Source organism: Sus scrofa, chromosome 5 (genome assembly GCF_054392235.1).
Source record: "Sus scrofa isolate SSC_HxYL_T2T_F1_AM1 chromosome 5, Sscrofa_HxYL_maternal_Yorkshire_Landrace_v2.0, whole genome shotgun sequence".
NCBI classification, from domain to species: Eukaryota; Metazoa; Chordata; class Mammalia; order Artiodactyla; family Suidae; genus Sus; species Sus scrofa.
The window spans coordinates 32396990-32419306 of NC_139387.1; the positions used below are offsets into that span (position 1 = coordinate 32396990).

Consider the following 22317-nt stretch of genomic DNA (forward strand, 5'->3'; position numbering starts at 1 on the left):
AAGTTAATGAAATCCTGCCTCTTGTGCCTTCTAAATACAATCAGTCAAGTGAATTATTCAGATCTGTACTTCCTTAAAATGGCCTTTCCTACAATGTAGTTAAACTATAATAATTGATAACCTTGATTTATTACCTTTTATCCTGGCTAGCTTTCATCTGGGGGGAAAAAAAAGTGCAACGTTGTTTTCCATACTTTACCTGAAAAATGATATCTAGACCAAAATAAATATTTGGCTTTCAAAGGCTATGAAAACTGATGATTTTTGTAGTAGGCTTTTGTTTTAAGATAATATGGTTTCATATATATCTGTGCTATTTAGTTTGGTGCTATCATAAGCAAGAAGTAGAAAAAGACTTTAGGAAGTTGTATGTTCCATGAGGCAGTTGTATTTTCCATGGAAGATAATATTTGGTCCCGCCATTCTAACGATTACTTTTTAAATTTTTTTAAAGTTTTATTGAATAATAGTTGATATACAATGCTGTGATAATTTCTGCTGTACAATAAAGTGGTACCTTTGTACATGTACACACATCCATTCTCTTTCAGATTCTTTTCCCACATAGATTATCACGAAATATTGGATAGAGTTCTCTGTGCTATACAGCCTCATTGGCCAGTCATTCCATATACTAATTACTAGCCATCCTAAACTTCTTGCCTAGAACCTTACTCTTGTGGGCCAGAGTATTGAGTGATCATTTTTAGTTTATTTAAGGAAATTTTCCATTCCCCACATTTGTACAGCCTTCCCAATTTTACATATCCTTTAAAGGCAGTGCAGGGCCAACCACCTCTGAAACTGTCACTAATGATGACCTTGCTTGGCCTGTGATTTTTGCTTTTCTGAAAATCCTTTGGTCTGTGTAGTCAACACCATCAAACCTAGAACCTGTCTTTTTCTTTTTTCAGTCCTCATTGTGTGATGATTGGCCAACACAGGGCTTGACAGGATGAGGACATCTTTACCTTATCTCATTGAAGCCTTCCATTGCCTTTGGGAGGGGACTATGGCAGTTGTGATTAGTGACTCTTTTGCGGTTGAAGATACATGAGTTCCACAGAGATACTCACTCATCCAAGGTCACACTTCTAACTGGAACCGATGTCCTGATACTCTGTATTCTATCCCATATTGGCCTTTCCATTACATCTTCCAAGACCTATGCTGTTGGGAACTTCACACTGCAGATTCTTCTTATGAGAAACTTAGTTGCTAATTCATCATATACTAGAGGAAAATTTTCCTTTAGATGAGCCACATTTCCAATTTAAAAAAAAATTTTTTTTGGAGTCACATTAAAAGAGAGATGAACAGGTGAAATTAATTTTTTTCAGGGGAAATTAAATTTTAACCTTTATAGGCATTCCCATCATGGCTCAGAAGGTTAAGGACCTGACATTGTCTCCCTGAGGATGTAGGTTCGATCCCTGGCCTTGCTCAGTGGGTTAAAAATCTGGCATTGCTGCAAGCTGCAGTGTAAGTCACAGGTGCAGCTCAGATCCAGTGTTGGTTTGGCTGTGGCTTAGGGGCAGCTGCAGCTCTGATTCAACTCCTAGCCTGGGACCTTCTGAATGCTGAAGGTATGGCCATAAAAAAAATTTTACACACACTCACAGTGGATCTAAAGTTTTTAATTCTATCACTAATATAAAAATTACTGAGACACTTTTTTTTTTCTTTTTTGGCTGTCTGGCAGCATATGGAGTTTCTGGGCCGGGGATCAGATCTGAGCTGCAAGTGCCGCAACGCTGGATCCTTAACCCAGTTGTGCCAGGCTGGGGATCAAACCTGTGTCCCAGCACTCCCAAGATGCCCCTGATTCCATTGCACCACAGCAGGAACTACTAAAAATTATTGGGATACTTTTTATGTTCTTTTTTTGTACCTTCACACTAAGATTTTGAAATCCTCTGTATATTTTATACTCACAGCACATTTCAGTCTGGACCAGGCTCTTTTCAAGTGCTCAGTGTGATAAGTGGTTGCATCTTGGGCAGCACATCTTTAAAGCTTTTTCCGCAGTGTGATTGACAATCAGCTTCTACTCTCTGATAACAGATGCCATGGAAATACTCATTAGTTCCACACCACATGACAGAAATGAGTGATTCATAACTAATTAAAATATTAGGCTTAGGCAGAGAAAAACATGGATACTACTCATTCTTGTGAGAGTTTTTATTGGTGGTGGTGGTTTGTTTTATCCAATAATTCATAATTCAAATGTGGAACCCTATAACTTACAACAGAAACGGTTTCATGAGATGTGGGATACTTAGCCTTTCATTTCATTTATTTATTCATTTATGGTATTTCTGGAATGTAAATCGGATTGTGTATCTTCCTTGTCCAGAATTGTTCGATTCTTCCCCACTGGTGTTTTCTGAGGTTACCCAGTGATAAGATTCACCTGGGTACTTAGTAAAAGTCTTCCCTTCCAGGACTTCCTGCTGTGTCACAGTGGGTTCAGAACCCAACTCAAGTGGTTTGGATGGCTACACAGGTGCGGGTTTGATCCCTGGCCCGGTGCAGTGGGTTAACGGATCTAGTGTTGCTGTAGCTGTGGTATGGATTGTAGCTATAGCTTGGAATCAATCCCTGGCCCTCGAATATGCCATGGGTGCAGCCATAAAGAAAAAAAAAAAAAATCCTCCGTCCAGGTCCTATCAGACCAACAAAATCAAAGTAATCCGGAGTTCCCGTCATGGCTCAGTGGTTCACGAACCCAACTAGCAACCATGAGGACGAGGGTTTGATCCCTGGCCTTTCTCAGTGGGTTAAGGCTCTGGTGTTGCCCTGAGCTGTGGTGTGGGTCGCAGACATGGCTCGGATCTGCTGGCATTGCTGTGGCTGTGGTGTAGGCCGGCAGCTATAGCTCCAATTCAGCCCTTAGCCTGGGAACCTCCATATGCTGCAGGTGCAGCCCTAGAAAAGGCAAAAAGACAAAAAAAAAAAAAAATCCAACTGTGGGATATTTTTAGTCCGCACCCCAGGCCCAGGGGTTCTTACCATCAAGCCAGTTGGGGAACCTGGAAAGATAATGTGGGATCATGTGGGATCCTTTCTGACCCAGCCCAGGACTAGACCTGTTAGCAACCAGGGTTGGGTTTAGCACAGAGATTCAGAGGGTTTGTCATGTTCTCTCCTCCTGCTGATGCTTCCCTCAGCCTGGGATGCCCTTCTGTTTTGTGTCCGCCAACACATGGTGAGTCAGCCTTGGGTCACCTCCTTTGTGCTTCCTCTTTTCCCAGGCATGTGTGTACTTGACCCTGTGTCCCTGACCTTGGTGAATAAATCAAGGCCCTGAAGGTCACAAGCTCTCACCTCCTGTTTGCCCTTTGCCATCGCCTTACTGAGGACAGGGCCCGTAACTTCCAGGCTCTTATGTAGAACCACTAGAAGAGAGTCTGGCACAAGAAAATAGTCAGTAAATACTTTTCTAATGACAGCCTGCCAATACTGGTTTTGTTTGTTTTGTTTGTTTTTGTCTTTTGTCTTTTTTTTAGGGCCACACCCATTTGCCGAGGGAAGTTCCCAGGCTACGGGTCGAATCAGAGCTATAGCTGCCAGCCTACACTGCAGCCACAGCAACGCCAGATCTGAGCCTCATCTGCAACCTACACCACAGCTCACGGCAGCACTGGATCCTTAACCCACTGAGTGAGGCCAGGGATAGAACCCGCATCCTCATGGACACCCATTTGGTTGATTAACCACTAAGCCACGACAGGAACCCCCAACCTGCCAAAACCAGTAATTCTAATAACATCTCCATCTGTTTTGTCGTGGTTTGCAGATCACTGCATGCTTTTCACTTTTATCATCTCATTTAGTTTTCTCACCACACCGTTGTGAAGACAGACTCTTATTTTATGAGATGAAACTTGGAGATGTGAAGCAACTTGCCCCACATTACATGACTGGTAATAAGTGACACTGTAACTCCAATGTGGGTCCATACGGTGCAGAGTGTGAAAGATGCATAAATCTTGGGTTCAGATATCTAGTGAAATGAACAAATGGCCTTGGCTTATTCAGTCTATTTACTCACATACGAAAAAAGAAAAGTTCACATTTATGGATTTTTTTTTTTTTTTTTTTGCTCCAGATTTCTAGCCCCTTTCACAAACAGTTTGCACCTAGTGTTTGGCTAATCAGTAGCTGCAAGGTTGTCTAAATATTCACACAAGCAATGGTTATGTGAACAATTGATGGAGCCAGTTAGAGTCTAAAGACATTCCAAAGTGTTCAAGACATTCCAGTGGTTCTCACTTGTCATCTTGGAAAATTCCTTATATCCTTTGGGCAAAGTTACTAAGAAAATCTGCACAGAATATAGACTTCTTTGATAGTGTAAGGAAAATCTGACCAAACAAGACTATGAAATAATGGAGATGGTTTGTGAGGCTTTAAAAGTGTGATTGTGTTTTATTTGCTAGATCATCACGAGTATCCCACACCCAGTCAGTCTATCAGTTTCACGTCCTACTCCTTGTCATTCAGTCCTAACACTTTACAGAAACAGCCCAGTCTGGCCTCAATCTTCCCCTGAAATAGACATCACTTTGTGGTCTCACACAAATTTATTTTAAGGGTTAGGTCTTCCTTTCTCAGAGCAGTGGCAAGAAATGTCTGTTTCCTCCTTTCCTAGGCAATTCCATTTTAGTTGGTAAGTATTAGTCAGCAGGCTTTTATGGCTTAGAGGAACTATGTCAACTTTTTTTTTTTTAGACAAATTAATTGAGTAGTTTGAAAGCATACTCTTTTTGTGTATTCTTCATGTTGGATTATTGATGTTAATTTATTCTATGACGATGCTCTCATCGAACAGAAACAAAATAACTGTCAGTAAGAAAAACAACGGTACATTTTAGCCTCGTCGAAATGGCCATTATTAGTATTTAGTAGGTCCTGCCCTAGATTTAAATAGTGGCTGCTTGGAGCCTCCTCAGAGATGGCATTTTTCTGCCTGAAAGAGATTGCACTGTTTTATGCAGTCGTCTGGGTGTCATGGTGATAAGTTCCACCTAATGTTCTATTCGGCGAATCTTTTCTATACTATTAGAAATTGTAATAATTAATGTAAAAATAATGCTAGCCAGTAATTAAATTTACTCTTCTGGTTCCTAGGATAAATTCAGGATGAAGCAAAAATGTTAAAGCAGGAGCCATTTTATAAAGACAGCGTTTATTTGTTTTTATTTTGCTTCTGTAGTTTTTTCCTGCAGTATAGTTGATTTACGATGTTGTGTTAGTTTCAGGTTACATCAGAGTGATTCCGTTATACATGTGCGTGTGTGCATTTATATTTTTTCAGATTCTTTTGCCTTATAGGCTATTACAAAATACTGAGTGTAGCTCCCTGTACTGTACAGTAGGTCTCTGTAGGTTTTCTCCTTTATGTATAGTGGTGTGCATATGTTAATCCCAGATTCTTAATTTATCCCTCCCCTCCATGAAGGCATCATTTGAAAGTGCTTGCCCATATGTTCTGTAATTGGATAAACTACTAAAAGTGCTGGCATGGAAAAGGAGGAGTTATTTTGTCATTACTGCTGTTATCAGCCTCAGAAATATCTCAACCCAGAATTTCACGGAATTGTGTTATGGCAGTCTGTCTGTTTGGTATGTAACAGCTATATTGAGAGATGTCACGTATCCTTCAACATACACTTTTAAAGTGCATATTAACTTCTTTTTAGTGTTTTCACTATCACCACCATCAGAACGTTTTTCTCCCTCCCCCCCCCCCAAAAAAAATCCTGCACCCCTTAGTGGTCACTTCCCAATTCCCCACCCCCACCTCCACCAAACTGAGTCAACAATCTACTCTCTGTTTCTATAGATTAGTCTATTTTGGACACTTCACATTAATGTAATGTAATCATGGTTACATTTGTGGCTCATTTTATTCACTAGCCTTCTATTTTCAACGTTTATCCACACTGTAGGATGAATCAGTACTAGATTCCTTTTTGTGGATGAATAATGTTCCATTGTATGGCTGTACCTCACTTTGTTGTCTGTTCCATAGTTGATGGACATTTAGGTTATTTCCGCTTTTTCACTATTATGACTCATGCTGCTATAACCATTTGTCTATACATTTTGGTGTGAGAATATGTTTTCTCTTGGGTGTACACCTAGGGGTAGATTTCCTAAGTCTCTGTTAACCTTTTGAGGAACTGCCAGATTGTTCCCCAAAATTGACTGTACTTTTTACATTCCTACTGGCGGTGTATGAGGGCTCTGATTTCTCCACCCCTTGCCAGCACTTGTTAGGTCTTTTTGATCCTAAACATCCTAGTGGGTGTGAGGTGATATCTCGCTATACTTTTGATTTGCATCTTGCCGATGGCTAGTGATTTTGAACTACTTTTCATGTGTTATTAGTCATTTGTATGTTCTTTGGGGGAAATATCTCTTGAGATCCATTGCCCATTTTAAAAATTGGATTGTTTCTGTTTTTACTATTGACCTGTTAGAGTTCTTTATATATTCTCAGTACAGATTCCTTATTTGTTACATGATTTGCAGATATGTTCTCCCATTCTCTGTGCTTACACCTGTATCCGTAATGGATCTTGCATCCTTCTTGTTCTGCAGGGTATGCCATCTTCCAAGCTGTTTCACCATCTGGGTCAGCTCCTCCTTCCATTGTTTCTTTGTTTGTTTTGCTTTTTACAGCCTTGCCCGAGGAACATGGAAGTTCCCAGGCTAGGAGTCGAATCAGAGCTGCAGCTGCAGGCCTCTACCACAGCCATGGCCACTCCAGATCCGAGCCACATCTGCAACCTGCACCACAGCTTGTGGCATCACTTGTTAGGTCTTTTTGATCATAAACATCCTAGTGTTTAGGATCTTCAACGCACTGAGTAAGGCCAGAGATCGAACCTGCACCCTCATGGATACTAGTCAGGTTCTTAACCTGCTGAGCTGCAGTGGGAATGCCTCCTTCTACAGTTTCCTAGTGCATTCCTTTATTATAGCACAGAGCACAGTATATTGGTATTATAGTTTTAGGAGTTGTCTTCCCTACCAAAAAGAGCTATGTCTAACAAATTTTTGTAACCCTTTTGCCTAGGACCCTGACTTACACAAAGTAGGAGCTCAGTAATGGCTTGGTCAGATAAACTAAAGTGAAGCTCAGATCTGAAAAAAAAAAAAAAATCCACGCATTACTAATCCAAGAAAGCCAACATCTGCTTGTGCTCTCATCACAGACCTGTTTGATCTGTTCCAAACAGTGGACCAAGATAAACATGACCAAGCATTTGTTTTACTATTCATTTAAAAAGTCTTTTAAAATCTCTAAAATATGGTCCTGTCTTTTGTGAGCGCAAATCTAGTGAGGTCATGTTAATAAAGGCGCAGCATATGTGCAGGGAGGTGATCTGCTAAATCGTGCTGCCTGATGTGTAAGGAATCCAAAGATTTTATCTTCCTAACAAGACATCTCTTGAGTTAGCACTTAGATATTGACTTTTTTCTGTGTGATCTTTTCCTCATTTGTCTTGAACTTTTCTAAATTAAAAGGTAATAGAACAGGATCTTCTCCAGTTTTTGGAGCATATATTTTCTCAAGATTCTGTTCCTCCACTTTTTATTGAAAATGTTGGGAGTTCCCGTCATGGCTCAGCAGAAACAAATCTGACTAGTACCCCTGAGGACACTGACCTCGATCAGTGGGTTAAGGATCTGGTGTTGCCGTGAGCTGTGGTGCAGGTTGCAGATGCAGCCTGGATCTGGCATTGCTGTGGCTGTGGTGTAGGCCGGCAGCTACAGCTCCGATTAGACCCCTAGCCTGGGAACCTCCATGTGCCTCAGATACGGGCCTAAAAAAAAGACACACACACACAAAAGAAAATGTTGGCAATGTCCTATTTTGAGTGGAAAATTTCAGGTAATGTGAAGTAACATTTCTCCCTACAAAATGAGGGTGGAATTTTAACTGTTTCAAATAAACTCCTCCTAGAGTTCCACTGTGGCTCAGCGGGTTAAGAACTTGACACCGCCTCGCTGAGGTTCACTTCCTGGCCTCATTCAATGGTTTGAGAATCCGGCCTTGCTGCAAGCCCCGGCATAGGTCACAGATGCAGCTTGGATCCGGTGTGGCTGGGCCTGTGGCATAGGCCTCAGGTGAAGCTCTTATTCCACCCCTAAGTGCAGCCATAAAAAATAAATAATAAAGTCCTCCTTCTCAAAACTCCCTAGTTTTGGATCTTAAACCCTGATGGGAACAAGCAAAAGGAAAATCTAAGAATGAGATCCAAGAAGGAAGCCCATATAATTTGTGTGTCCTTCTGATATTTGTACTCTCAGTCACTTTTATGTCTTATTTGGCACTAAGGCAGCTTTAAAAAAAAAAAAAAAAACCCACACATAAAACCCAAAACAAAACTGAGAAAACTAGTTGACAGCCTAAGATGATTGATTTTTTTTTTTTTTTCCATTTAGCACAACAAGATGTGCTAACATGACTTCCTTATAAAAGGCTTCCTAGGATTCTTGAATGAGAAATTCCGCCACCCTGGATTTTTCTTTTCTTTATGAAACAAAAATATGTCTGCATGTGTGGGGGAAAGAGTTTGGCAGACGTGCTGATTATAATACTGTATTGAAAAACACTTGGATTGACTGAAAACTAGACGCTGTTCCTGGTAATTAAAAGCCTGTAATAATGTCTTCACGTTAGTGTTCACCACATTTTTATGAGATTCGTAATGGGATGCCCCAGTCTACAAGTGAAGAAACCAAGAGAGAACACTTGAGGAGTGCTTTCCTCTCCTCTCCCAGGATTCCTCCAAACCAGCACTGCCTAGAACATGACCTTATTGAGATCAGAGACCTCGTTTCATAGTTACTGTATCTTCTTTGCTGGGAGATAGGCCTGGCACAATGTAAATGCTTAAAAGATATTGCGTAGGGATATGGTGGCTCAGTGGTTACAGACCCAACTATTAATCCATGAGGATGCGGGTTTGATCCCTGGCCTCAGTGAGTTAAGGATCCGGTTTGCCATGAGCTCTGGTGTAGGTTGCAGACACAGCTAGGATCCTGCATTGCTTTGACTATGCTGTAGGCCTGCAGCTGCAGCTCCAATTCAGCCCCTAGCCTGGGAACTTCCATATGCCGAGGGTGTGGACCTCTAAAAAAAAAAAGCAAAAAATAAAAGATATTATTGGATGAAAGGCAGGCAGACATGTTCAATTAATTGGACGGACAGACCAAGGTAGGTTGTCCTGGGGGTGCCACTTACTAGCACTCATAATGAAGTATTACATCTCCTTAAATCTCAGTTTAATACTGCAACCGCACTCATTCTCAGGTAGGACTCAAACCTAGCCGAAACCCAGATTGAGACTCAAACCCATGGGCTCGGACTTGAACCCATCCGCACTTCAGTTTGGAACTTGAACCCATGATCCCTTAACCAGGAGGGGACTTGAACCCATTGTCTTTTTTTTTTTTTTTAGGATCACACCTGCAGCATGTGGAAGTTCCCAGGCTAGGGATCAATTGGAGCTGCAGCAACTTGAAATGCTAGCCGTGTCTTCCACCTATACCACAGCTTGTGGCAAGACAGATCCTTAACCCACTGAGTGAGGCCAGGGATCGAACCCACATCTTCATGGATACTAGTCAGTTTCTTAAATCTCTGAGCCACCGCAGTAACTCCAAACCCTGTCTTTTTTTAAATTTTTTTATTAAGTTGATTTACAAAGTTCTATCAATTTCTGCTATACAGAAAAATAACCCAGTTTTATATATATATATATATACTTTATATATATATATATATACTTTATATATATATATATATTCTTTTTCTCATACTATTTTCCATCACTGTCTTTTAGTTAAAACCACTAGCCTTCAGGACTTACTGAAGCTCTGCTTCTTTTCTTATCGCAGAAAGATTTCAGCATGAAGCAAAGTGGCAGGCAAAGAGTGAGTTTATCAGTATAGGATGTTTATCAGTGAGAGATACAAGTGGGCTGGCAAAGGAAGGCAGCAGCCTGAGAACAAAAAGGGCTACATTTTTCTAATAAAAGATAAAGTGGGGGAGAGGGAAGACCACCTTCTTCTTCATTTTGGGAAAGACATCGAGGCTTACATCATTAGTTCCTCCCTTGTCCCTATATGATCTAACTGGGACTGTTAGGGCGCTATTTAAACCATTTACATGTTAGCAAAAGGGTGGTGACCTATACTAAAATATGGTAATTCATCTCAAGTTTCGGTATAATATCCCCTTTTACCTATGCTTCTGTCTTGGCCACATGCAGAGAAGCTTCAAGGACTAATAACTCCCTGATTTTGGGTAACAAGATTCAGACCCCATGTCTCTTGTCTTGTATTCTATCAGGGTTTTTGGTTTGAGTGTAGCTGGAGCTTAGATGCACCTGGTCTTCCTTTAAGGTGGTGTCAGTTGTTGTCAGGTTACCGAATTCTTTTCTTGAGTGATGGTTAGCTTACAACAGCTTCCCAGACTCCCTTAAAAGTCTCTTTCTGTTTTTAATCCCCTAGTGGGATTTTTTTAACTGACTGTTCAATTCTCCTATTCTATCGCTATTAGTACCCACTTCAATAGGATGTAGAACAGTAAGTATTCAACACTTATTAGCTATTAAGTTGAGCAAATTTCCTGACTTCTCATTCAGAACTGGCTCTCCCTGCTGTTAATGAGCCTGATTAAACATGGTCAAGTATGTGCATGTGTACTGTCAGCTCAGTCTTTCTCTATTGAAGAAGAAGAATAGGGAGAAATTGAGAAAGTGTTATTCGGACGTTGATTTCTCTTAACTCCATTAAATTAAACTCAGCCCCCACTTTTAGCGAATATGCATTGACACTGGGGAAGATGAAATAAAGACGTTTTCTAGTATGCATATTCTTGTCTTTGGAGGTTATTTAGCCCTGAGTCTTAGAGCAAAAGCAAGTCAGTAGTTACTAGTTACTGTATCTCATTTCCAGAACACACACAGTTCATTGTCAGTCATTTGTAGAGTTTTACATGACACACTTTGCTTTTGTGTTTCTGCCAAGTCACTAAATGACCAACCTTCTTCACATTGCTAATGTATTAAAATTGTCAAAGGATTCTTTTCAGGATTATATGTGTCGATAAGGCTTAGTTTGAACAATGTGGAAAAATGAAAGCCAAGTCAAGGGCCCTTGATGTTTTGATCAGAATAATAAAGTGGAATCCAAGGATTGCTCCATTGTGGCTGGATTATTTGGATATAGAAAGAAATTATTTTTAGGTGTGGCATTCTTGTAAACCCTGATGTGTTTTACAAACTAGAAATTGATGCACTAAATAAAAATTACCAGATGTCAGTTTTGTACGTGCCAACTTGCAGAGAAGTTCAGAAGGTACAAAAGTCTGGAAGAAATGATACTCACTTCTTTGCCACTCAAACTCAGAAAGGAGAGTTGAGGTAAAATGCTTTTTAAAAAACTACAGTGTACTCAGTTGTGCAAAGATGTCACCTGTTATGAACTGTTATCTGAAAGGTTTTAATTTTTTTCCCTCATGACTCCATGCATGTTTGTGGCATTGCAAATGTAACTCATGCTTCTGTTCTCATTTATTACATTCTTTCCTATCTCATTCTTTCTTTTTTTTAAATTTTTTAAAAGATATTTGGCTCCATGGCACATGGAGTTCCAGGCCAAGGATTGAATCTGAACTGCAGCTTCAACCTTTGCCGCAGCTGTGGCAACGCCAGATCCTTTACCCCACTGTACTGGCTGGGGATTGAACCCACACCTCCAAAGCAACCCGAGCTGCTGCAGTCGGATTCTTAACTCACTTCACCATAGCAGGGACTCCATCATTCTTTTTTTTTTTTTAATTTTTTTTTTTTGCTATCCACACCTGTGGCATGTGGAAATTCCTGGGCCAGGGATTGAACCCACACCACAGCAGCAACTCGAGCAGCTGCAGTAATAGGGCTGGATCATTAACCCACTGTGCCATAAGGGAATTTATCTCATTATATATATATATATATATATATATATATATATATATATATATATACACACACACACACATACATATATATATGTATGACTGGGTCACTTCGCTGTACAGTAGAAATTGACAGAACAATGTAAATCAGCTATAATGGAAAAAATAACCTAAAAAAAAAAAAAAAGAACTAACCTGAGTATGGTAGCCTTGTAAAGGTCCAATTCAGAAATAAGTGTATAATAAGATTCATTATTCTTATCTTGCATATACCAGCACACCTCAGTAATTTTTGTGAAATCATCAAATGGATTCTCTTCTCTTCTTAGAAATTCGAGCTCAACTGGTAGAACAGCAAAAATGCCTGGAGCAGCAAACAGAGATGCGAGTCCAGCTACTCCAGGACCTGCAAGATTTCTTCCGGAAAAAAGCTGAGATTGAGACGGAATACTCTCGGAACCTAGAGAAGTTAGCAGAAAGGTTCATGGCAAAAACAAGAAGCACTAAGGATCATCAGCAGTACAAGTAAGAGAGACTTACTCAGATTCACCTTTCCAACATGATATCCTATCTTTTTACCACCCTTAGTGGTTTTAGAATTTTCTGTTTTTGTCCGAAAAGCTATTGATGGATATATCCCCAGAGATAAAAGCAACCCTCTGGCATATGGAGGTTCCCAGGCTAGGGGTCGATTTGGAGCTACAGCTGCCTGCCAACACCACAGCCACAGCAATGCAAATTTGAGCCAGATCTGCGGCCTATACCACAGCTCAGAGCAAAGCTGGACCCTTAACCCATGGAGCAGGGCTAGGAATCGAACCTGCGTCCTCATGGATCCTAGTCAGATTCATTTCCACTGAGCCACGATGGGAACTCCCCAGATTTATAATTCATTAGCCATAAATGTAGTACATTTTAAACAAGTAGTATTTTCTTGGCATGTTTCTCTTTCCAATAAATGCACTAGGGGTTGATGTCTACCACATCACACATTTGGATGGGCACATGGAAAATAGCTGATTCTTCAAGGATTTATGTAGTGATCTTACATGAAAATAAGCAGTGAAGGTTACTTAAGTTTATACACACACCCCCCTCAGTCATGTTATGGTCGTTGCAATTGAGACTGAGTTAAAACAAGGGCCTTTGGTGAAATGCTGATGATCTAGCTTGATTAAACCATATGTTAATTATACAGTTGACCCTGAACAACACAAGGATTAGGGGCACCAACCACTCTGTGTCGTCAAGAATCCAGGCGCTGCTATCTTTGCCTCAAAAGCGAAGGAATTGATGGCTATAATAACCATAATAACAATAATAAACAGGAAATAAGTGTTGCTGAGGATATAAAGTCATTGCAACCCTCATACATTGCTGGTGGGAATGTAAGCTATTAATAGCAGCTGCTGTGGAAAAGGGCTTGGCATTTCTTCAGTAAGTTAAGCAGAGAAGATCATAAGACCCCACAATTCCTCTCCTATGTATATACTCAAAAGAACTGAGAACAAGTGTTGCAGCAAAAACTTCTATAGCAGCGCTGTTCTCCCAATAGGCAAAATGTGGTAACAATATAAATGACCATCAATTGATAAATAGATAAAATGTGGCTTAATCATACCATGGAACATTATTCAGCCATAAAAACAAATGAAGTACTGACATATGCTAAGACGTAATGAACCCAGTGAAAGAAGCCAGACGTAAAAGGCTCTGTATTATATGATTTCATTTAAATGAAATGTCAAAATAGGTGCATTTGTAATGGCAGAGAACAGATTCCTGGTTGCCAGAAACAGTGACGAGGGAGAGGAGAAGGAAGTAGAGCTGCCTGCTTGGCGGGTGTGGGTTCTTAGAGATTCTGGGGTGACAAAAACGTTTTGGAGCTAGATCGTGATGGCTACACAATGTTGTGAATGTATTAAATTTCGCTGAATTGGACATTATAAAATGGTAAAAGTGCTAACTTTTTAAGTTGTGTGTATTTTTCCATAATACTAAAAATGTCTTAAAGGCTTTCAAACAGCAGCCACAAAGGAATTGATAAACGATTCCCCCAAAGACGGGAAGCTGAAACAGTTGTGCACAGAATCAGAACTCAAACCCCCAAGTTTGGATTCTACATCCTATGATCTCTAACAGAACACAAACTTTTCCCTGCACCCAGCTAGTGTACAGCTCTGTAGATGACAATACAGGTACTGTGTTTATGGAAAGAATCTGCTTATAGGTGGACCTGCGGAGTTCACACCCATGCTGTTCAAGGATCAGCTGTACTTCATTTGTTTAAAAAACACATTCATGCAGGTTTTTCTAATAATGAAGTTTACTCTAGAATTTAAATCTGACAGGCAAGTAGGCAGATAACTCCATTTAAAGTATACAAGGCTGAGATGGGAGTAAAGGCAGGATGCTGTGGACGGACTTAATGGAAATTCATTCCATAGTGGAGGCGAGAAAGGGAGGTGAGGACCAGGAAAGGGCCTGAAAGAAGTGATACATAAGGAAAGACCTGAAGGATGAGTTGGTCCATGAAGGGACCAGAGCAGGACATTCAGGCCAGGAGACATCACGTGTCAGGGACCAGAAGGGAAGGCGTGTAGGGGAGCTTTGCAGAGGAGAAGGTCATCCGGTGGGTATGAGTTGCATGGCTCCAAGTGTGTTTTGTGCCAGATCATAGAGGCCTGTGGATCATACCAGGAAGTTCGGACTTTATCCTGAGGGCTTGAGAAGCCTTCAGAGAGTTTTAAGTTGCAAGATGACCAGCTCAGACCTGCGTTTGAAAATGATGACGAAACCCATAGATAGGACTGTGGGCTGGAGGAGGATGTAGTCAAGAGAGGTAGAGGGTTTTCACCATAATGGTGTGGACTAGCAATGCTACAGGTAGGAAGAAATAGACTTGTTTAGGAGACATGAAAAAGGCAGCCCAGACCTTCACTTCTGGAAAAATAATGAACTAGATAATCTGAAAAATATTTCTGTTACACACCTTCCAGAAATACTGACTAAAATATAGTAGACTTCCTTATAAATGAATAACTGAACTCATAGGAAAATAAGGGAAATTTCCAGGGGCCAACAAAGGAAAAGGGAACTGAAAACTTGAGTGGCAATTGTAGCACCCTTTAGTTCCACATGGGGACCAGAGGTGAGGACTCTGCAAGGTTGGGGATTGGAAGTGAGGGCCTCCCCCTACCCCATCACCAATCCTATTACGTTGCTTCCCAGCTGAAAGCCAGAAGCAGCAGAACTACTATTTCAATGAAATGATGGAAGAGAAAACCACCTGCCCCCACTGCACAGGGGACAACAAAGAGGCCTGTCTGCTCAGCCTGGGCTCCAGATAGAAGGGGATTTCAGAGAAGTCCGTCTTGACCTTCACCGCTGGCTTTGCATTTCATTTTGCGCTCTTCTCTGGCCTTAGATCGTACATAAAAAGTAGGGTAGATTTTTTGAAAAATGTCCGTACTGAATTCCACAGTGACTGTACCCATTTATATTCCCACTGACAGTGTAAGAGGGTCCCCTTTTCTCTATGTTCTCAGCAGCATTGTTTGTGTTCATTTTGCTGATCGCCATTCTGACAGATGTGAGGTAATATCTCATTGTGGTTTTGATTTACATTTCCCTGATGATTAGCCGTGTTGAATGAACAGCTTTTCATATGCCTATTGGCCATCTGCATTTCCTCTTTGGCAGTTCCATTCCTGGTATAGATCTGGGGAAAAAAAAAAAACTAATTCAGAAAGGTACACGCACCCCAATGTTCATAACAACGTGATTTACAATTGCCAAGCTATGGAAGCAACCTGAGTGTCCATCAACAGATGAATGCATAAAGAAGATGCTGGCTGGCCATGGAATATTAGTCATTAAAGAGAATGAAATATTGTCATGTGCAGCAACATAGATGGACTTGGAGGGCATTAATTAATAAGTCAGAGAGAGACCAGAAGTGTATGATAAATGTGGAATCTAGAAAATACAACAAACTAATGATAAAACAAAAAAGAAGCAGACTCAGATACAGAAAACAAACTAGTGGTTACCAGTGCAGAGAAGGAAAGGGGGAGGGGCAAGATAAGGGAAGGGGATTAAGAGGAAGAAAATGTTCTGAGTAAAATAAGCTGTAGCAATAATTTGTACAACAGGGGGAATACAGCCAGCATTTTATAATAACTCTAAGTGGAGTATAACCTTTAAAAATTGTGAATCACTATCCTGAGCTCCTACAACTTATATAATGTCATACATCAGCTATACATCGCTTAAAACAAACTTTAAACTCTTCTCATCATAAAAATTAAAAAAAGGCTGAAGAACTTTTGCAGGAAAAAAAAAGTCAGGGTCAGGGTCCTTTTGCAGAAGCAAATGCAGAACTGTTCTGGCTAGGGAATACCTTCTTTTCTTTTGTATTTTTGGATGACTTTAACCTCTAGTGTTGGCCCAGCATAAAAATAAATTTTAGTGATGGTTCCCAGGGTGAGTAAATGTCAAATGTGCTTGACAGAGACTGGAGCCAGTACTTAATCTGCATTTATAGAAACTGTCCCCTTTTTAAAGTGATTGCAAATAAAAAGACAGCCCACTTGTCCATTCAGTAAATATTTTTGAATGCCTCCTTCTGTGTTCAGCACTTGGTAATCACTTGTGAACTGAAAACACACATGGGCCCATGCACCTTAGTCTGATCCCTGAGTGGATCGGCTGCGGCTCTTAGTTTCTCCTGGTTTGTGTGCTAGTCTTCTTCAAGAGGCAAGCAGCTTGGAATTTTCTCTGACTTGAATAAGTTTATTACTGACTACAGGACTGAAGATAAGACAGACCTGGTTTGAATACTGGCTCTACCGTGTGACTTTGGTCAAGTTGCTTAACTTTTCAGAGTCTTGGGTTTCCTAACTTGTAAAATGAAATTTCATGACCATTAAATGAGAAATGTGACAAGTCTGTGATGTGAATAATAGTTGACATGAGGTATGCACTCAGTATTCCTTCTCTTCACTCAATAAATGTTCAATTTTTAGCACCGTAACTTTAGCAGGAACTTAAGCTGAGCTATAGAGCCTAGCTCTTATTCAGCTTTGGAATGCTCATTATGTAGGTGAATCCTTGGCCTAAAGTTTCCCCTGTGTGGTGGAAAGACCACAAAAATGGGCAGAATCTCTAAAGAGACATTTCTCCAAAGAAGACATATAGAGTGCCAGTAGGCACATGAAAAGATACTCCACATCACTACTTATCAGAGAAATGCACATGAAAACTACATCGAGTTATTACCTCACACTGGTCAGAATGGCCATCATCCGGAGTTCCCTTGTGGCTCATCCAACATTGTCATTGCACTTCTGTATGCCACAAATGTGGCCAAAAAAAAAAAAATCTACAAATAATAAATGCTGGAGAGGGAGTAGAGCAAAAGGAACCCCTTACACTATTAGTGCAGCCACGATGGAGAACAGTATGGAGTTCCTTTAAAAAACTAAAAATAGAGCCACCATATGATCCTCCAATCCCACTCTTGGGCATCTATCCGGAGAAAACCCTAATTTGAAAAGAGATATGCACCCGATGTTCATTGTAGCACTATTTGCAATAGCCAAGACATGGAAGCAACCTAAATGTCCATCAGCAGAGGAATGGACAAAGAAGATATGGGGTGTGTGTGTGTGTGTGTGTACTCAGCCATAAATGAGAATAAAATAATGGCATTTGCAGGCAGCAACATGGATGGACCTATAGATTATCATACTAAGTGAAGGCAGGCAGACAAAGACAAACATCATATGATAGTGAATATATGTTAAATCTAAAAAAATGATACAAATGACCTTATCTACAAAAAGAAATGATTCACAGACACAGAAAACAAATTTATGGTTACCAAAGGGAAAGTGGGGGCAGGGATGAATTAAGAGTCTGGGATTAAAATATGCCACTATTGTGTATAAAATAGGTAGCCACCAAGGACCTACTGTATCGCACAGGGAGCTATATTCAGTATCTTCTGGTAACCTATAGTGGAAAAAAATCTAGAGAATATATATGTATGTATAACTGAATCACTTTGCTATATACCTGAAACGAACGCAACATTGTAAAGCACCTATACATCAATAAATAATTTGGCCGAGCTCTCTAAGCTAGTAAATAATAATTCCAGGATTTGAACCTGACAGTATGATCCGTATTCTGTGCTCTTGACCTGTGTACTATGGCTCAGAGTAGGTGCTCAGTAAATCATAGCTTAGCTGCCACTGCTGTTATTGTTGTTGTACTGTTACCCTTATACTATTAAGGCAATAATAAGTGTTTATTCATTGAATGAAATAATGTTTATTGAATTCTGGCCATGGGTAGGGCCCTGAGGATACAACAGAGTAGGAAATGTTCTCGAAGAATTTATGGGTTACTTCAGCATCAAGGACATGCATAAAAGTTAATGTAAGGTAACATTTGCCTCTTGGGCTGAGCGGTTAGAGACTGACAGTAGTAGGCCTTCAATATTCTGCCATAGAACCACTGCTCTTGCCTGATGGCTTTGAGAGAATAGGAGGGTTCTCTAGGTAGGGGGTGTAATTCTTACTGTGCCAGCTGGGAGAATGGGAGACTTCTGTCATGGGTACAAGTGCCAGGATGCTAGATCAGAGGTTTCTTCCCTTACACCCATGCCTACGTCTCTGGGCTATGTCCTCTTTCTTCTAGAGGAGGTTTGACTTAATGCAGCATTAAATCCCAAATCTGAGGGACTTACAGGCTGAAAGACCTTATTTAATAATTTCTTTTCTAATTTAATTAATATTCAGAATCATAAATCATGAGTAGTAGAATAATATGTCTCATAAAATAGCATTAATGTCCCTGAGTTAGGGTAAACATTCGGTGTCTTTCTGCCATTTTAGAGTTAGGTTTTAAAGAAAAAAAAAAAAAAACAAAAAAAAACACAGTGCCTTTTTTTTTTTTTTTTTTTTTTTTTTTTTTTTTTTTTTTTTAAAGCAGTAACATCTGTTGGTCACTGCTTTTGTTTGGAGTTTTTCTTTAAGATTTTTTACGAGTTCTTTTGTGGTTTATATTCACATGTCACTTTATTATCTAGAATAAAACAAGGAGTGGTTACAGATCTGAAAGAGCTTAATTGGTTTTGAAAGGACATGTGACAAGTCCTAAGCCAGTCAACTTCTTGGTTCCTTTTTTTTTTTTTAAATTTTTTTAGTATAGTTGATTTACGATGTTCTGTCAATTTCTGCTGCACAGCAAAGTGACCCAGTTATACATTTACATATTCTTTTTCTCACATTATCCTCCATGACATTCCATCACAAATGATCAGATATATAGCTCCCTGTGCTATACAGCAGGATCTCATTGCTTATCCACTCCAAATGCAACAGTTTGCAGCTACTAGCCCCAAACTTCCAGTCCCTCCCTCTCTCTCTTCACAACAACAAGTCTGTTCTCCATGTCCGTGAGTTTGTTTCTTTTCTGTAGATAGATTCATTTGTGTTGTATATTAGATTCCAGATATAAGTGATAGCATATGGTATTTGTGGTATTTGTCTTTCTCCTTCTGACTTACATCCCTTAGTATGAGAGCCTCTGGTTCCGTCCATGTTGCTGAAAATGGCATTATTTTGTTCTCCTTTGTGGCTGAGTCTGTTCAGGAGACTCGAGCCAGGGCTCCAAAGTCCTGCTGCCCAGGAACACTTCTGGGGAGGCTGGAGGTTATGTATCAGGGCATTAGTAAATCATCCAGAAATTTATGTTCCATGGAAAGTATACCTAGCCAGATCTCTTTTCCAACAACAGACTGGCCATTCAAAGCAGGCTTTGTGTTCAGTGGTAAACCACAGTCTGCCTGCGAGACAGCAGTCAATAGATTGTTATGTAAACATAAACTGCTTTCTCCACTGGGGTGTTTAAAGCTAAAGGCCTGCCAGAGTCCTTGGTATGTTCGGTCTCATAGCCCTCGTCAGGAGTGTGGGTTTGGACTGGTTGGTCTTGGTCCAAGTTTTTTCTTCCAAGGCCAGGGAGTTGCTGGCTTGGTGCCATCCCAGCCTGGAAAGCCCTTCTTCTGGCTGTGGAGTGTCTCGCTCTGAGCCATGCCCAGAGTAGAGAGAACAGGGACAATGTCTGTCTGTTGCGGCTTCTAGCTTGCTGCGGTGACTTCCATCAGCAGAGTGGGGCAGCTCTGAAATTGACAGTGATTCTCTTTTCTTCCCTTCTTAGGAAGGACCAGAACTTGTTGTCTCCAGTGAACTGCTGGTATTTGCTCCTGAACCAAGTGAGGAGAGAAAGCAAAGATCACGCCACCTTGAGTGACATATATCTGAACAATGTGATTATGCGGTTCATGCAGATAAGTGAGGATTCCACTAGGATGTTTAAAAAGGTATGTGCCATCATTCCTTCCAGAGTATGCCTTCCTGTAACCGCCTGCCCGTAACCAAGCCTGAGAGGGCTCTGCTGCCTTCATTACTTAATTGTAGTCCTTTAATACTAGGTTCAAAAAATAAATGGGAGTTCCCACTGGGGCTCAGCAGGTTAAGAAACCAATATAGTGTCCGTGAGGATGCAGGTTCAATCCTGGCCTTGCTCAGGGGTTAAGGATCCAGCGTTGCCATTGCTGCAGGTCATGTTGTAGGTCACAGTTGCGGCTCAGATCCAGTGTTGCCTTGGCAGGTGGTGTAGGCTGGCAGCTGCAGCTCCAGTTCGACCCCTAGCCTGGGAATTTCCATATGCCGCAGGTACAGCCTTCAAAGAATAACTAAATAAACAAACAAACGGATATTTTAAAGGCACAGAATAAAAAGTTAAAACCGAGTAGGCATTCTCATAGAGTTGCAAAGCACTGAACCTGTGCCCTGAGCAATGTGAGCAGAATCTTGAAATGAGACGTTACCTGCAAATTGCACCTCTGTTCTCAGGAACAGACTGCCTGTAGTTATAAAAGAATCAGACCAGAGAGGAAAAGCTTTAAGTTCTGTGTTTGGGGCTCACACACGATCAGAGAGAGACTTGTGAAGAATAAGATAACCAGATGGACGGCTCTCTTGGGGAAAATGTTATTATAGTTTCTTTCTCACCCCCACCAACTAGCTGTGAGAGAGTGATATGAAAAAAATTCCACAGGGCACGGAAAATTCAATCCCTTACATGACATGCCAGAGAGCTTCCTCCTTCCCAAATCCCCTTAAAAAAAAAAAAAAAAAAAAAAGGAACTGGGCTTTAAGGCTTCTTATCATGGTTATAAGTCTCAGCCAGCTCACAGCAATTTTTTTTTGTTGTTTGGACATTTTTGTTGAGAACAATAACAAAATTGGACCATTTCCTGTGTAGAGAATGCAGCTACTTTCCCGATGAGACTGGCTTTCGGTTTTTATGTTTATGGGACAAGGGTTCTCCCCACCTCCTCAGCTTCATACCAGTGGTGTTTGGTGCCTGTGTCAATATCTGTATCTCTACTCAGTAAGTGATTATTAGTTTCGGAAAGTGGGGGGAAAACCACCTTGTAGATTAACAACATATTTATATTTCAAAAAGACCCCTTAAAACAAAGATGTAGTGTTATGCACGCCAGCTGGGAGATTTTGTAGTCATGTTTGATATTTCCACATTCGATTTGATTTCTAACCTAAAAATGGAATTTAGCAAACTCTTCAGCTGTCTTTTGCTTTGTTAAATGGGGGGGGGGGAGGGGGTTCAAACAAAAGGAGAAATTTTTTTAAAATTTGGAAGGACACGTTAATTAACAAGAAGGAGTGCCCGTTGTGGCTCAGTGGGTTAAGAACCCCACATGGTCTCTGCAAGGATGTAGGTTTGACCCCTGGCCTCGCTCAGTGGGTTAAGGATCCGGTGTTGCTACAAGCTTTGACGTAGGTTGCAGATGTGGCTTGGATCCAGTGTTGCTGTGGCTGTGGTGTAGCCCTCAGCTGCAGCTTCAATTTGACCCCTAGCCTGGGAACTTCTATATGCCACAGGGGTGGCCATAAAAAGAAAATTTTTTTAAAAAGAAGAGGAAGAAAAGAGACATAGCCTATGTGTCTTAAAACAGAGGTTAAATAATAGTTTAGACTGAGCCATGAAAGTGAAGAAATTTTCTCGTGTGTCAGCCAAGACCTCATTTGGACTTTTTTTTAAATTTTATTTTATTTTTCCTGCTGTACAGCATGGGGATCAAGTTATTCTTACATGTATACATTTTTCCTCCCACCCTTTGTTCTGTTGCAATATGAGTATCTAGACATAGTTCTCAATGCTACTCAGCAGGATCTCCTTGTAAATCTATTCTAAATTGTGTCTGATAAGCCCAAGCTCCCGATCCCTCCCACTCC

The 22317-nt window shown here is 40.6% G+C and overlaps 1 protein-coding gene across 2 annotated transcripts in view; it reads left to right on the forward strand.

The window, feature by feature from the left end:
• Positions 1–22317, forward strand: part of SRGAP1 (SLIT-ROBO Rho GTPase activating protein 1) — a 304206-nt gene that overhangs the window by 130283 nt on the left and 151606 nt on the right. For both annotated transcript variants that reach the window (XM_021091938.2, XM_013997691.3), the window contains exons 2-3: positions 12316–12511; positions 20213–20375. In XM_021091938.2, coding sequence (XP_020947597.1) covers positions 12316–12511; positions 20213–20375 — 359 coding nt within the window. The remainder of the gene's footprint in view (positions 1–12315; positions 12512–20212; positions 20376–22317) is intronic.